Source organism: Neophocaena asiaeorientalis, unplaced genomic scaffold (genome assembly GCF_003031525.2).
Source record: "Neophocaena asiaeorientalis asiaeorientalis breed wild unplaced genomic scaffold, Neophocaena_asiaeorientalis_V1.1 scaffold220, whole genome shotgun sequence".
Lineage (NCBI taxonomy): Eukaryota > Metazoa > Chordata > Mammalia > Artiodactyla > Phocoenidae > Neophocaena > Neophocaena asiaeorientalis.
Genome location: NW_020174042.1, coordinates 2,106,913 through 2,121,597, shown reverse-complemented (window position 1 = coordinate 2,121,597; position 14,685 = coordinate 2,106,913). Strand labels below are relative to the sequence as shown.

Here is a 14,685-nt window from a genome sequence, read left to right as displayed (position 1 = left end):
AAAAAAAAAAAAAAAAAAAAAAAAAGAATGCTGCATGAGTGAAAGAACTTTCTATACCAAGAGAAGATGCAGAGAGGGGAAAGAGAAAGCAGAGGTTAGTCTAACTCATTAATAAATAGTTTGAGAAGGTCATTCAAGAACAGTGAATTTGGGGAGTTACAGATAATCCCTAGTTTTCACCACCTCAAATTCTGTGAATCTGGTAACTGATGATGCTTTGAAAGTGTCTGTTTTCATTTTTTTGTAGGTCTTGATTTGTTCATCAATTTTTAGGTGTGGTTTGTCCCTTTTGGTGTTAATTCCTCAGTTCTCGCTCAGTGTTACATCCAATTCACCAGAAGAGCCACAGTAAGAAACGATGGCAAGCACAGAGGACTACAAGGGTGGCAGTCACGGATGGCAGTTAATAAGAGCCAGACGGCCCGGGTTTGCATTTCAGCGTCACTAGCTGCTAGCTTCCTGTTACTCAGCAAGCTCCTCGGCCACTCTCTGTCTCCATTTCCTCATCTTCAATTAAGGATCATTATTACCTACTTCATATAGGGCTATTAAGAGGATTTAAACAAGATAATCCACTTAAAGAATTTATCACACTCGGCTTCCCTGGTGGCGCAGTGGTTGAGAGTCCGCCTGCCGATGCAGGGGACACGGGTTCGTGCCCCGGTCCAGGAAGATCCCACATGCCGCGGAGCGGCTGGGCCCGTGAGCCATGGCCGCTGAGCCTGCGCGTCCGGAGCTTGTGCTCCGCAACGGGAGAGGCCACAGCAGTGAGAGGCCCACGTACCGCAAAAACAAAACAAAACAAAAAAAGAATTTATCACACTGCCTGACACAACTAAATGTGCAATAAATGTTACCTAAAATTACTATTAGTCATAGAATTATAGGGGAATCAAAAGAAGAATTTTCTTCTTTCTCCGTATTTCTCTTAAATGAGGTTTTCAGAGGCAAAAAAGACTGAGGATCTAGTCTTATGAATATAGATATTTGCTTTTATGTTAGAAAAAAAAATTACATGGCTCCATATCACAAAATTTAACATCTTTCCATTAAACATCACACAATCCTCATCATCATTATGCCCTACACACACCCTAAGTGATGTGGAGTTTCTATTGATATTCAACAATAGGGTCCAGAAATTTTAAATAAGAAATAGTTGCAGAAATGCATGTTGGGCAGTAATCTGTGGGTGCCCTAAGAGCTTGGGCCAACACAGATGCCTGGGATTCTGCCTCCAAGGCCTGGACCCACACACAGTCAGATGGGTCAGGTTCCTGCAGCCCTTCAAAGCTCCATTTGAGACCCTCTTCAAGAGGGGAGTTCCCAATAGGTGAAAGCAGCAGCAGCCACTGAGGATGGAATGCCCCACACCTACTTCAGTAGGTGAAGTAGGTGTGGGGCATCGATATGATATCGATCGCTATCGATATGATATCGATCGCTATCGATATGATAGCGATCATTGGTTTCTTTCATTGTGTCCAGAATAAAACAGGCTTCTTCCTGAAAGTTCTGTATCATCTCATCACTAAAGAGCACATGGATTCCTGTGGGCCCCTGCTTGTGGACCTGGCTGATCTGGCAAGGGGAAACGCTGAAAAGCTGAGCAATTTTTTCTGTCAGTCCAACAGCTGTCAGTTCTTCTAGGTAGATGGCATGGTAAACGAAGAAAGTACCATTTGAGTCTCCATCCTCGTGCTTCTGCTGCTGTTGCCGCTGCCCCCTCAGCCGCAAGGATTCCTGACAAACATAAATGGTTAGCCTTGGGCGCACCATCCGGCCTTCTAATGCATTAAAAAGTCTGATTCCATCTGCAGGGCCACAGATTTGAATCACATCATCTCTAGTTAGTTTCAATAAATCTGCCCCTGAGACCTTTGTAAAAAGCCTCGTGAATGTGGAAAAACGGTTTCCATGCAACCACCGCTGAGCCTCCTGAGGTGTGGTTGTCAGCAAGAGGTTATCTGTGACTGGAGGGGGCAGCTCTGGCTGGTGACTTGGTGAACCATTTCCTTCCCCAAGAGAAAGACTGCTATGGGAACTGCTGAAGCCAGGTGATGGGGAATTATTGACATACGTGATCTCGGGCCGTGGAGAACACTCTGTGAGTATAGTTGTCTCATAGGAAGGTTGCTATTTCTCCTTCTCATGAGGCGTTCGTTTCTCCATTTTCTCCCTGTCTGTTTTTTGTTTTCTGTCTGCACCTTTGGGCTTGAAGACTTTGATCTGGCAGCTGGCTGAGTGTAAGTGCCCAGTATATTCCCCATTCTCATTCTCCTTGAAGGTATCGATTTGTACTCAAAATGGCACTCCCTTCTCTCCACCATGTTTCTGCATCGTGAACTCTGTGCTAATACAATGCACTTGAATAAACACAGATGTCCTCTTTGCAGGGTCCCACAGGAACTCCACTGTATTTAGTTGGTTTGGATTAGCCCTAGGATCGATTATACCCACAGACATTGGGATATCTACGTCAAGAATTCTATCTCCAGGTGGGTTCCACCTCCAGCCCTCCAGCTGCTGATGTTCAGTGTATTGGAGCCGTCTGTCATGGAACATGACACGGAATACACTCTTCACCAACTTGCCGTTAATTTCTGGTAGTTCTCCAAGTTTCCTGTTGTTTAGTATTCGGATTTCATAAGACTGGCCTTGATTGAGATGTGTCAGGGTTTCATCATGGAGTTTCACTGCTGGAGAGGTGGCAGCACAAAGCACATATTGAAAAGGGAGGATTTTATTCTCATTATCTGGAGGCAAACTTGACTCTTCTTGCTTAAAGATGGGCAATGCTTGGCAACACCTGCGCTCCCATGCCGCTTTCGCACCTTTTCCCCCGCCCCTTTCTGCGGGAACCACCTGCCGTTTATCTGTCTGTCCCAAGACACAGGCAGGAGGGTGTCTGCTCTACCTCTGGGTCCTCAGCGTACAGCCCAGTAAATGAGTCCAGGGCTGGATCCCTGACTCCAACATGGATCCCATTTCCCTCCTTCACCAGCCTGATCCCAGCCCAATCCAGCTCTGCTCAAGTTCTGACCTCATCCAAGACCCCAGCTTCACTTTTGACTCTTACCTCGCCCTGGCCTCAACAGCACACAAAGGAAAGGAATAAAGGCAGGTGCCCCTCACTACCAGGGGTACATCTCTACCTCCCTGAAGAAGGACTCAGCGTCCTGAGCCCTCTTCGAGTCTGCAGAGGGGAATGAGGGCAAGTAGGGGTGGGAACCTGGGCAATGCAAGTTCCAGACCTGACCTGGTCTATTGGCACCCTCTAGAGGACAGTTCTATTACCAGAGCTGGCTTTGCAACTAGATCCTATACCTCTCCACAATGAGGGGCTACAGGCCTGAGAAGCTTCTGGACCCACTGCCCACCATCCACTACTCCACCTGGGGGGCCTCCTTACGTTCTGCAGACCAGCAACCCCTCCCTTGTTTCTCAGCACCGGGTCACCTGCTCAAATCCCAAACTAGCCCATCTTTGGCCTCCTTACGTTCTGCAGACCAGCAACCCCTCCCTTGTTTCTCAGCACCGGGTCACCTGCTCAAATCCCAAACTAGCCCATCTTTGGCCTCCTTACGTTCTGCAGACCAGCAACCCCTCCCTTGTTTCTCAGCACCGGGTCACCTGCTCAAATCCCAAACTAGCCCATCTGGAGCCATTCCCTGGCTCCAGAAGTCCTCTCAGATGGCAGCTGGTGCCCTGGTTTGCTCCTGACCCCTCCTTGGTCACCCCACCTGCAGCCTTACATTCTGGTCCAGCTTGGCTCCTTCCCAGATGCCTTGCTTGCTGTTCCCAAGGGAGGCATCTTCTTGAGGGCGGGGCCTAGGGTTCCCCTTCCCCCACTCAGACGGGGGCTCCCAGAGCACGAGGCCCAGGCTCTTTCTCCTGCCCACCAAACTAAGAACCTCCAGAGAACCAGGCCTGGCTTTCTACCTCCCCTCTTAGACTGAGGTTTTCCTGCAAATATGGCTTATGTCTCTTCCTTCCCCTCAGACTGGGAGGTCCCTGAGTCCTGGGCATGAGTCTCTCTTTCTTTCTTCAGGATGGGCGCTTCCTTAGGTCTGACCCAGGGTCTTCTCCCCAACCCTTCCACCTGGCTATTGATCTCCAGACTTTTCCACCTCCAATCCCCATTCTGTGCAGTTCTGCCCACAGCTGGGGCACTCAGGAGCCTCTGGAGCCTCCCCCAGCTCTGGGGCCCTGGGAGGGCTTCCTTCGGCTCTGGGCTGGACCTTTGGCTTGGAGCACAGGCCCTTCCTGTGGGACCGTGAGGCCCAGAGTGCCCACGCGAGCTCCACCTCTGACCTCACAAAGGCTGCCTCAGAACCTGGTCTCCATGGAGCTGCTGGCAGGAGAAGGGATGCTATTTTGGGCAGTGCGTCCGGACTCGGTGACGGGCCAAACCCCTGCCCCACTGACCTCTTCCCTGGAACAGCAGAGCAGAGCAGTGCTCGGGCCACCCCGAGGAGGGCTGAGAGGCGGGCTCTAGCTTGGGGACGCAGGGACAGTGGAGCCTGAGACAGTCATGGAGGAACAAGTTCAAGACCTGCTGTGACTGAGAGGCCCCCAAGGCAGACGCTGGGAAGCATAAGGCACTTGGGCAGAGTGAGTCGGGCTCTAGGCAGGGCTGGGACAGGGGGCCTCCCCTGGGACCCAGGCCTGGGAGTGCCACTGCTGGGGACCACATGGGGAGGAGGTGACCGTGGGACTGTCTGGGGAAGGAACCCCAGCCGGGAGTTGAAGGCCTGGATATCTGCTCTGGTTTAGTCCTGAGTTGCTGCGTCATATGGGTGTATCACACCTCCTCTCTGGGCTTCAGTTTCCTTACCCGTAAATTGACTGCTGGGAGGCCCAGTGGTACAGCAGAGACTGGGAGGCTGTGTGGGGCTGGGCTGCCAGCAGAGCCTGGGGCGTGGGAGTCGGGGGGCGAGTAGAGACTGGCGACATGGGACCAAAGCGGAAGGGATGCAGATCAGAGTAATGGGTGGATTTCTGGCTTTGCTGGAGTGGTTCCTCCCTCTGAAGTCCCCTCCTGAGAGGCTGGGGCTAGAGGGTTTCTGCCATCAGGGCTAGGGATGTGAACTTAGGCTGCAGTTAGAGGGAAGCTGCCTAGAGAACAAGGGAGCATGCAGGATGGGGAAACTCCAGGGTTACCTTTGTGATGTCATTTGTGAGGAAAATGGGGATTAAAAGGGGGGAATTTTCAGGAAAGGTGAGAGGGTAGATTCTGTTCTGAGGTGAGGGTTAGGACTAAATGAACTTTCAGGTCCTCATCCTGCGTGTGTGTGTGTGTGTGTGTGTGTGTGTGCAAGGGGAGGCAGACAAGGCCCTGGAAAGTCACAGTGTAAGTCAGCAGCAAGAGAGCTTGAGGTTAGACTGAAGACAATAATACCCGCATATATGAGGGGTGGAGCTGCTGGGGGGAGGCTGTGGGCATCTCCACTGTCCAAAGCTGGGCTGCAGACTTGGGAAGGTCAGGAGGACCTCCGCAGGGCCTGGTCCGGGGGCCACGAGTCTGGGGACCAGCAGGGGTGAGGGGGTGTGGCTTTAGTGCCACTCCCCATTGGCTGAAGACACCGACCCCTCCTTCTCCGTCCCTGCCAGCTCGGCTGGGTTGAGGGGTTGGCACTGGCAGCAGCTGTCCCTGTGGCTTCTTCCCTGGGGGAGCTGAGGTCTGATGAGAATGAGGGGCTAAGTTCTGAGCCACCCAGCCCTAGTGACCTCTCTCTGGCTCCACAGCATCTAAAAATCTCAAAGACAGAATATGACTCAGGCCGACAGGAAGAAGCGGTAAGCATCCCACCCATTCCCCTACCCAGCCCTTCCGTCCTGCACCCAGCACACCCCCAGGGCCCTCCCTGCCCCTCTTTCAGCCTCTCCCTCATGGTAGCTGATGCTCCCAGACTCCTTCCTTCTCACCCCGTACCAGCCCATGGGGCCCAGAAGAAGGATCTCTCCCACCTGTGCCCATAGCCAAGCATGGGCTGGGCCCTGGGCTGAGGGGAGGCTCAGAAAGACCCAGATGAGGGTCAAGGATTTGGGCAGTGGGTTCCAGCTGCCCCTGTGTAGGTTGTGCTCAATTGAACTGAACTCACCACCTCTCACCCGCTCAGGCTCAGGTCTCTTTGGGGTGAAATAAAAGCCAAAGTCCTTGCAATGGCCAAGGCCCTGCCTATCTAGTGCCCATTTCCTCTCTGACCTTCCCCCACCCCACTCTCCCATCCTTTCCTTCAAACATGCTCAGAGTCCTTAAGTGGCCATCCCCCCTGCCTGAAATGTTCTTTCTGCAGTTCCCCACAGGGCTTGCTCCCTCCCCTCCTCCCTGTCTTTTTTGTTTTTAAAATACATTTATTTATTTATTTATTTATTTATTTATTGGCTGCTTGGGTCTTCGTTACTGCGCACAGGCTTCCTCTAGTTGCCGCCAGCGGGGCTACTCTTCCTTGTGGTGCATGGGCTTCTCATTGCAGTGGCTTCTCTTGTTGCGGAGCATGGGCTCTAGGTGAATGGGCTTGAGTAGTTGCGGTGCACAGGCTCAGTAGTTGCGGCTCGTGGGCTCTAGAGCGCAGGCTCAGTAGTTGTGGTGCATGGGCTTAGTTGCCCCGCGGCATGTGGGATCTTCCCGGACCAGAGCTCAAACCCGTGTCCCCTGCATTGGCAGGCGGATTCTTAACCACTGCGCCACCAGGGTAGTCCCCTCCTCCCTGTCTTTGCTCAAATGCCACCTTCTCAGTGAAGCTCACCGACTGCCCTACTCAGTCACTGCCCACCCCCTTTTCCTTGCTCTACCTTTTCCCGTAGGATGTACTACCTTCTACCACACAGATGACCTACTTAGGACATTTCATCTTCTGCCTGTCAGCTCCACATGAGCATGGATGTTGGTCTGCTTGTGTGCTCTTGGATAGAGAGAATGAATGGGTCCCTTCTGTGCCGATGACATCGCTGTCTCTGCCCAGGACTCTCATAGCGCTTTAGACCCTTTTTCCAGAGACTCACTGGTCCTGCAGGCAGCTCAGTCCCAGCTGAAAACAGCCTTCTCCACTCCTCTCCCACCACTTCCCATGGTCTCAGCTCAGTCAAGGATCCCCTTCTCCTCCGATGCTCAAGCCAGAAGTCAAGGCCTTGTCCTTGCTATTCTGTCCCCCACTAACCACCTCATGTCCCTCACATCTAACCACCAATCTGCTAAAATATGTAAGATATCCTCACTCCCACATCCCTACGCCCTCACAGCCACTTTAGGCCACCACTTGCCCATTCTTCAAGTCTCTTCAGGCCTTGCCTCCCACCCCGGGGCTTCTTGCTCTGACGGTGTTATCCATCTCCTCCACTGGATGAAGCCATCCAAGGGCAGAGACTGGATTTTTACTTTTCCCCCTTGTGCCTGACTTATAAGTAGCTGCTCAACAAACATGTGTTGAGTGGATAAATATTGGTTAGCCGGTTAAATGGTTGGCTTGAGGTTAGTTGGATAGTTTGCAGCTGGTTGGTTGATTAGATAATTAAACGAGCTGGTCAATAGGAGAATCAGTTAGTTGGTTAAGTTGCTAGGTTGATGAGTCAAAGGGTTGGTTGGTGGGTTGTTAGATATTTAGTTCCTTGGTTAGCACATATTACTTAGGTAATTACCTCATTGGCTGTTAGTTTCTTGGTTTGTAGGCTAGTTTTCTTAGATGCCCTTTATCATTCTATACCCTTCCTTGAGCTCTCTCATCTATGCCCACAGGTCAGATAACCATCTATGACATAGTGACGTCCAAATGGGTATCTCTAAACAAGACCACATGACCGGCAGCCTCCTTACTGGTCACCACCACTTAGCTGTCTAGTGAGCTCCTCAAACTCGCCACACCCAGAAGGGGACCCCTCATTCTCCAGCCTAAGCCTGCAGCTTCTCTCATGTGCCTCACACAGGCCATCGTGCTGCTCTAGCCAGAGCCTGGGGTCATCCCTGACACTTCCTTCTCCATTCTCCTCTCTAATAAGACACCAAGTCTGTCGGTTTGACTCTCTTCCTCTCACCACCGCCACTGCACCTTCCTGGCTCAGGCTGCCATCACCTCTCAGCCTGTCCAATTGCTCACCACACCTCTACTCATGCTCCCTTATTCCTGCCTCCAAAGAGGAGACAGTGCTTCCGCTTAAATCCGTCACCCCACGGCCCTCTGGGGCGAGGTCAGACTGCCTAATGTGGGCCATGAGGCCATCTGCCCCTCTCTGCCCATCTCGTGCCACTCTCCTTTCTCTCTCTGCAGCCCATCCTTATAGAATTCCTCTATACATCACACATAGTCGTAGCTGCAAGCCTTTGTCCAAGCATTAGCCCAGAACCTTCCCCCAGCCTCCTTTGATGCTCCTTCGTCTGGCCGGTCTAGTATTCTCGACCTAAATTTCCTCTGGGAGAGCCTCCTACTCCCTCCTCTGGGTCATCTGCTTCCTCCCTGCAACCCCATAGTGCCCACTCTTCACTGTGGCAACACTCTTTACACTTTTAAGTAACTGCTTAGTTAATTGTTCATCTTCCTAAGAGCAGTGATCGTGCCAATGTTCTTTACTGCAGTCACTGAACACAGTAGGCATGGTAGGCATTCAATAAATCTTTGGTTCACTGGCTCCTTGGTGGTTGTCACTTACTGCGTCCTGCCTGCTTTGTGGTGAGGAGGAAGGGGCCAGGGTTCCAGAGCTCTCTTGGTGTCTGTGACTTCCTGCTTTGTCTACTGCCCCTCTGCCTCTGTGGTACCTTCCCAGGACTGTTCTTGAATTCCTGCTGTCTCAGGCTCTTCTTCAGGGCTGAGGAGGCATAGGGGCAAGGCAACCCTTATATGATGCTGCATGGGAGCTGCAGCTGGATGGGAGCCAGTGGGCCGACCATCCAGGCAACTCTACATCCCCCTCTATGTGCTCAGTCCTGGGTTTGTTTCCCTGAAGTAAGGAGACAGCAAGGACTAGGGTGGGTGAGAAATGAACATGGGGTCTCAGCCAGAAAAGTGGGAGGGGTTCTATCCATGCCTGGTTTACATTTCTCACTCCCTTACTCTCTGCTGCGGTGAGGCTGGGGAAAGTCAGCAAGCTGAGGCGGGGTGTGGGTGATGTTGCTGACCCCAGCGGGGTGAGGAAGGTGAGGGTCACTCAGCGTGGGAGGCGGGGGAGGGTCACCAGTCTGAACAAGCACTAAGGCTGCACTTAGAGGCATCTGCACCCCACCTCCTCCTTAGCCTCCGGACACCGTCTCTTTCCTCACACTCAAGTCCTATTCCCCCACCACCAACAGAAGATAGAGCCTCTAACTCACTTTTTCATCCATCTATCCATCCAATCATGCACTTACTAAACAAACGTTTATCAAGCCTCTACCATGTGTCAGGCACTGTGGGAAGTTCTGGGGATCTAGTGGAGAGTAACAGATGAATTCTCAGTTTTCGTTCATTCGACAGTGTATATTGCACACCTACTATGTGCCCGGCACTGTGCTAGACAATGAGGATACACCAGGGAGTAAGACACAGTCCCTCCTTTCCTCTGTCCCCCCGTTCATTCGTTCATTCATTCACTCCCTCACAAGCATTCATTTGTGTTGACCTTGCTTCAGAGCCTGGTATATTCTGCTGTCCCCGTCATCTCTGGCAGAACCTGGGGCATGCTTCAAGCCTCAGTGCTGTTTCTAGAGCCCAGGAGCAGACTTTGCCACAACTGTGCTGTTTGCAGAGCCTCACTGCTGCCAGCTCCTGCCTGATGCCTTACCTGTGTCCCCAGAGCTCTGGCCCCAGCAGACAGGCAGACAGACAGACAACTGAGCTCCACTCTCCTGCCTGCTCTCTCCCATCTGCTTCTCCCCTGAGGCTCTTTGGCAGCACAGATGGCGCTCACTGGCTTCCCAGCTGCCTCCTCTGCAACCTGGCCTCATTAGTGCTCGCTTCTCAATGGTCCAGTCCCCCATCAGGAGGAAGAAGGGGCATGATCTGGATACCCCCAGTCCCTCTCCACATCCCTGGGACTCTCACATGCCTCTGACCCCAGCAGTACCAGCTGCCCTGGGCAAGAGGAGGTGTGTGGAGAGGCCACTGGGTTACCCATTAACTCAGCCATGAGTTGAAAACCCGATGGACTGTACGTGCGCCTGATCTCATTTCTGCCCATGGGCTCGGGCTGCTGCTTCAGGTCCACCCGCATGTCCAAGATGGTCACACCGTCTGCAGTAACAAGGATGCAAACAGTACTGCAGAAGGAGATGGTGCGCGAGTTCTTGGCCGAGTTCCTGAGCACATTTGTCATGATGGTGAGTGGGTGGGTGGCACAGCGTGAGCAGGCTCTGAGGAAGGGGCCTCAGGAAGGTAGGGCTCAGTAAGGGCAATCCATGACCCCCTCCCCACCGTTGGGCCCTGAGTCACACTGTCCATTTCCCGGCCTCTGAGCTAGGAGCCTGAGGGAGAAGCATAGGAAAATAAGGAAAGCTCTGTCTCTCTCACCAAGCCTTTTTGGGAGAGAAAGGGCTCATGGTACGTGGGAGCAGAATGAAATCCTGGGCTGCTTGGGGATGGGTGGGTCAGGGGGCATGCCTGGAAGTGAGGAGAAGGGAAACAAAGAGCAAAGAGATTGGAGAGGACATTGAGACTTTGAGAATTAATCCTGAGGGCAATGGGGAGATGAAGGTTCTCAAGCAGGGGAATGATATGGCCAGATTTGGATTTTAAAAGGAAATTCCCGGCGCAGTGTGGAGCCTAAGCCGAATGGGCAAAGCTGGAGGGAGGGGAACCGAAGAGGCTGTGGCAATGACCTAGGATAGAGGTAGAGAGGGTGTGGAGAAGAAAGCACACATCTGAGAGAGTTATGGAAGAGGAAACCTGCGAGCAACAGATGTGGGGTAAGTGCTTAGGGGACCGTTCTGCGGAGCCTGCGGCCCAGCGCAGGGCAAGGCATGAGGTCAGTTTTAATGTGACCAGGTGAGATGCCGGGGAGAAATCTCGGGGGTGGTTGGATATAGAGGTCTGGAACTCTAGAGAGTGGCTTGGGCTGGAAGTAAAGAGTTAGACTACATCAGAATATGAATTGTGGTTATAAAAATTGTCCAGTGAGAATGTACAGACAGAGAAAAAAACGGAGTTGAGGACAGAGCCTGAAGAATGAAGAGGAGCACACAAAGGGGCCTGAGAAGGAGTGACCAGAGGGGTGAGAGGAGAAGTGGGTGGGGGACCAGGTTACATAAGCGGCGGGGTCCACAAGGAGGGAGTGGTCTGCAGCGTGGGAGGCTGCAGACAGGCCAGAGAAGTGAGTGCTGACGCCTTCTTATAGAGTATGGCAACCTGGAGGTCCTGGGGCACATTGGTGAGGGCTCTTTTAGTGGATCATGGGACAGAAACCATATGCAAGTGGGATGTGGGTTTTCTTGGAAACTCCCTGTCCGTCCACCTGCGTCGGCCCTGCCACTTATCCCATCCAGCCTCTGCCCTTAAGCTGTGGCCATGCTTGTTTGCACCTTACGAAGGCCCAGGTCCATGAAAAGAAGGGCTAGCCTCTGGGAAGGGAAGTGAAGGTGTCGGGAATGTCCCAGAGGTGGCAGGGGGCTAGGAGTTGGGGGGAGAGGACAAGTGTGGTTGTGTGTTCGTGTGTGTCTGTGCGTTGAGTCACGGTGTAGGAGACAGTGGGATCCACAGAGCCCTGCAGACTCTGGACACCTAGGTTCTTATACTGATCATCCTGACAGTGAGTCACCAGCTGGCCTTGGACAGGTCTCTCTGTGGCTCAGAGCCTGTCTTCTCAGACATTATTAAGTGTGTTGAATCGGGCCTCCATGGGCTTTGGAGCTGGGTTTGAATTCCGGCTCTGCTATCTTCTAGCTCTGTGATCTTACATAAGCATCTTAACTGTTCAGAACTTTACTAATATCGAGCTGGCCAACTTTGTGAAGAAGGTCAAGAGACCGACACCCAGTGCACACAGGACATATGTGTTGGTTGCTTGTCAAACTAACAAGCGCTCTCAGCTGCTCTCCCCTCCCTGCCACTCGCTGTCTCCCCGTTCTCCATTACCTGCCCTCCTGAGCTGTGACACCAGCATCTGGATCCGCTCTTGCCTTAATCCAGGGCAAAGTAACTCATTTATGACAAAACATTCCAGCCCCGTGAGGGCTGTTAAACCTTGGAACTGTGGAGGCGGGAGGGTGCCTGCTCAGAGAGCTCTTAGGGAAAGCAAGCACTGACCACATGCATTCATGCCTGCCCACTGCCCACGTTTGCGTTTTTCTTCCTTTTATTGAGATTATTATAGAGCACCTACTGCATACCAGGCACTATAATGCTAAGCCCTTATGTGCAGCATCTTCCCAAATCCTCACAACAGCCCTGTAAGGGAGGTACTATTATCCCCATTTCACAGGTGGGGAGACTGAGGCTCCGTGAGACAAAGTCACTTGCCCAAGGTCACATTTTAAGTTAAGATGAAATCCAGTCCAGTCTAATATCCCTGTCTTGACCCTTCATCGCTATGCTCTGTCCCTTAGCTTAGCTGCAGATTTCTGACTGTCCCCCAGCTGAGGTAAGGCCCTCACTTTGGGTAGTTCAAGACCACTCTCCAGGCCTCTGTTTCCCTTGGGAGCAGAAACATTTGCCATTCAGTTGCTGTGAGGATCGAAGGGAAGTTACCCTTGTAAAAGAACTTTGTGAGGTTCATGCTCACAGAGGACATCGTATTGTTGTTATTTTTAGGTGTCGGGCCTGTGTGCCAAGAAGTGGTGGCTTTTTCAGTTGACAGGAAGCTCAGTGAGTCATCAGCACAAAGCTTTCGCCAGAAAAGCTACAGTGACCTTGGGCCCCATTTACTGCCGACAAGATAAGGGAAGCAGACTGTTCCACTCAGTTCCACTCTGTAACCTCCGGGGCTGTTGTCCTCCGGGCTGGGCCCGTGACTATTGGAGGGACCTGGACAGGCTGGGCCACGTTCACTGATCAGAGAGGGTGGGCGCTGGTCTATCAGGGCCCTGGAAAACCAGCTGTAGTTGTGAGTAGTAGGGCAGGGGTTGCAAACTCGTGCTGTGGGGCGCCAGAGAGAGTCACCTGAGGGTGGCGGAGATGGTGGCTAATGGCAGAGTGCTGACCTATGCGAAGACGTGGCTGCCACCACTCCAGCCGACTGTTGCCATGCCACGTAGAATGCGGGCCACTGTTGTAGAGCTTCTGATTTTGCAAGAGAAGCTGGAATTTCTGTGCTTGTGTCAAGACCAGGCTACCCAAACAAAACGTGTGCTGGATGGCTTAGGTCTAGGGGTTGCCAGTTGGCAACCTTGACACAGGAGATCATGTGGGGTTTATTCACTCATTCATTATTTTTAGTATATGGTTTTGAGCTCCTACTTGGAAATGGGGACCCTTGGTCTTCAGACCCTCCATGCCTGCTCCAGCCCCTGCACCTCCTGACCCCCCAAGCCTGCCAGCCTGGCCTGGCCTTGCTCCCCACCCCCAGCGCTACTCAGACACTTTGCTCGTCCTTTCCTCTCTCCTTTTTCTTCAGCCCCTCCCTCTCTCAACCTTAACACACTCAGGTCTCTCGACCTAAAACAACAGAACACAGAACATCCCTTCATTTATCACACTTGCTCTCCCTCCCTCCTCAGGTAGGTTCTCAAAGGCATGTCTACCCTGGTCCTTTCAACTGTTCACCACCTACCCCCCCTCATACTTTCTGGGACCTGGCTTCATCAGACCCCATGGCCTGATGACACAGTGCTCACCATGCTATTCATGACCACTGGATGGTCACACCCAAAGGGATGTTTTCCAGGCCTTCTCACGCTTGACCCAGAGTCTGCACATGACCGTGTGGGCCACACCCTTCTTGGGAAACTCTGCTTCTCCCTGGGGTCCAGGGTACATTCTCTTTGTTCTTCCATTTCAACTGGTGCTCCAGCTGGGGTTTCTAACGTCCACCCCTGAGGGCTGACGTTCGGCCCTAGGTTCAGCCCTCAGCTGCCCACTCACCCTGCGCCCTCTCCCGGGTGTCTTCATCCAGCCCGACGGCTTCAACTGCAGCCCTTGTGTTCACAGTTCTTCAGGTTTTCTTTTTTCAAAAACTCTAGAACTGTTCAAAGGAAATACAATATGAGCTACATATGTAATCTAAAATTTTCTAGTAGCCACATTAAAAAGGTAAAAAGTGACAGGTGAAATTAATTTTAATAGTTACTCTATTTAACCCACATACCCAGAATGTTACCAGTTCTACATGTAATCAATATACAATTATGAATAAGATCTTCTACATTTTCCTTTTCCTACTAAGCCTTTGAAAGCTGGTGTGTGCCTTACACATACAGTAGATCTCAATTTGGACTAGGCACATTTCAAGTACATAATAGCCACATGTGGCTCATGGCCATCATATTGGATGACACGGGTCTAGACTCTGATTTCCAGCAGTTTGGACATCTAGAGGTCCCTCAAAGACAACATATCCAGGGCTTCCCTGGTGGCGCAGTGGTTGAGAGTCCACCTGCCGATGCAGGGGACACGGGTTCGTGCCCCGGTCCGGAAGGATCCCACATGCCGCGGAGCAGCTGGGCCTGTGAGCCATGGCCGCTGAGCCTGTGCGTCCGGTGCCTGTGCTCCGCAACGGGAGACGCCACAACAGTGAGAGGCCCGCGTACCGCAAAAAAAAAAAAAAAAAAAAAAAAAAAAAATGATA

At 52.1% G+C, this 14,685-nt stretch overlaps 1 protein-coding gene and 1 pseudogene across 1 annotated transcript in view; one reads left to right on the top strand and one right to left on the bottom strand.

Annotated features, from left to right (window-relative positions):
- Window positions 1-1,374: 1,374 nt before the first annotated feature.
- Window positions 1,375-4,956, bottom strand: LOC112405417 (alpha-globin transcription factor CP2 pseudogene; annotated as a pseudogene).
- Window positions 4,524-14,685, top strand: part of AQP7 (aquaporin 7) — a 14,622-nt gene continuing 4,460 nt past the window's right edge. Inside the window, 3 exon segments of the mRNA XM_024753791.1 lie at window positions 4,524-4,614; window positions 5,749-5,799; window positions 10,171-10,288. Coding sequence (XP_024609559.1) covers window positions 5,774-5,799; window positions 10,171-10,288 — 144 coding nt within the window. The 5' untranslated portion in view covers window positions 4,524-4,614; window positions 5,749-5,773.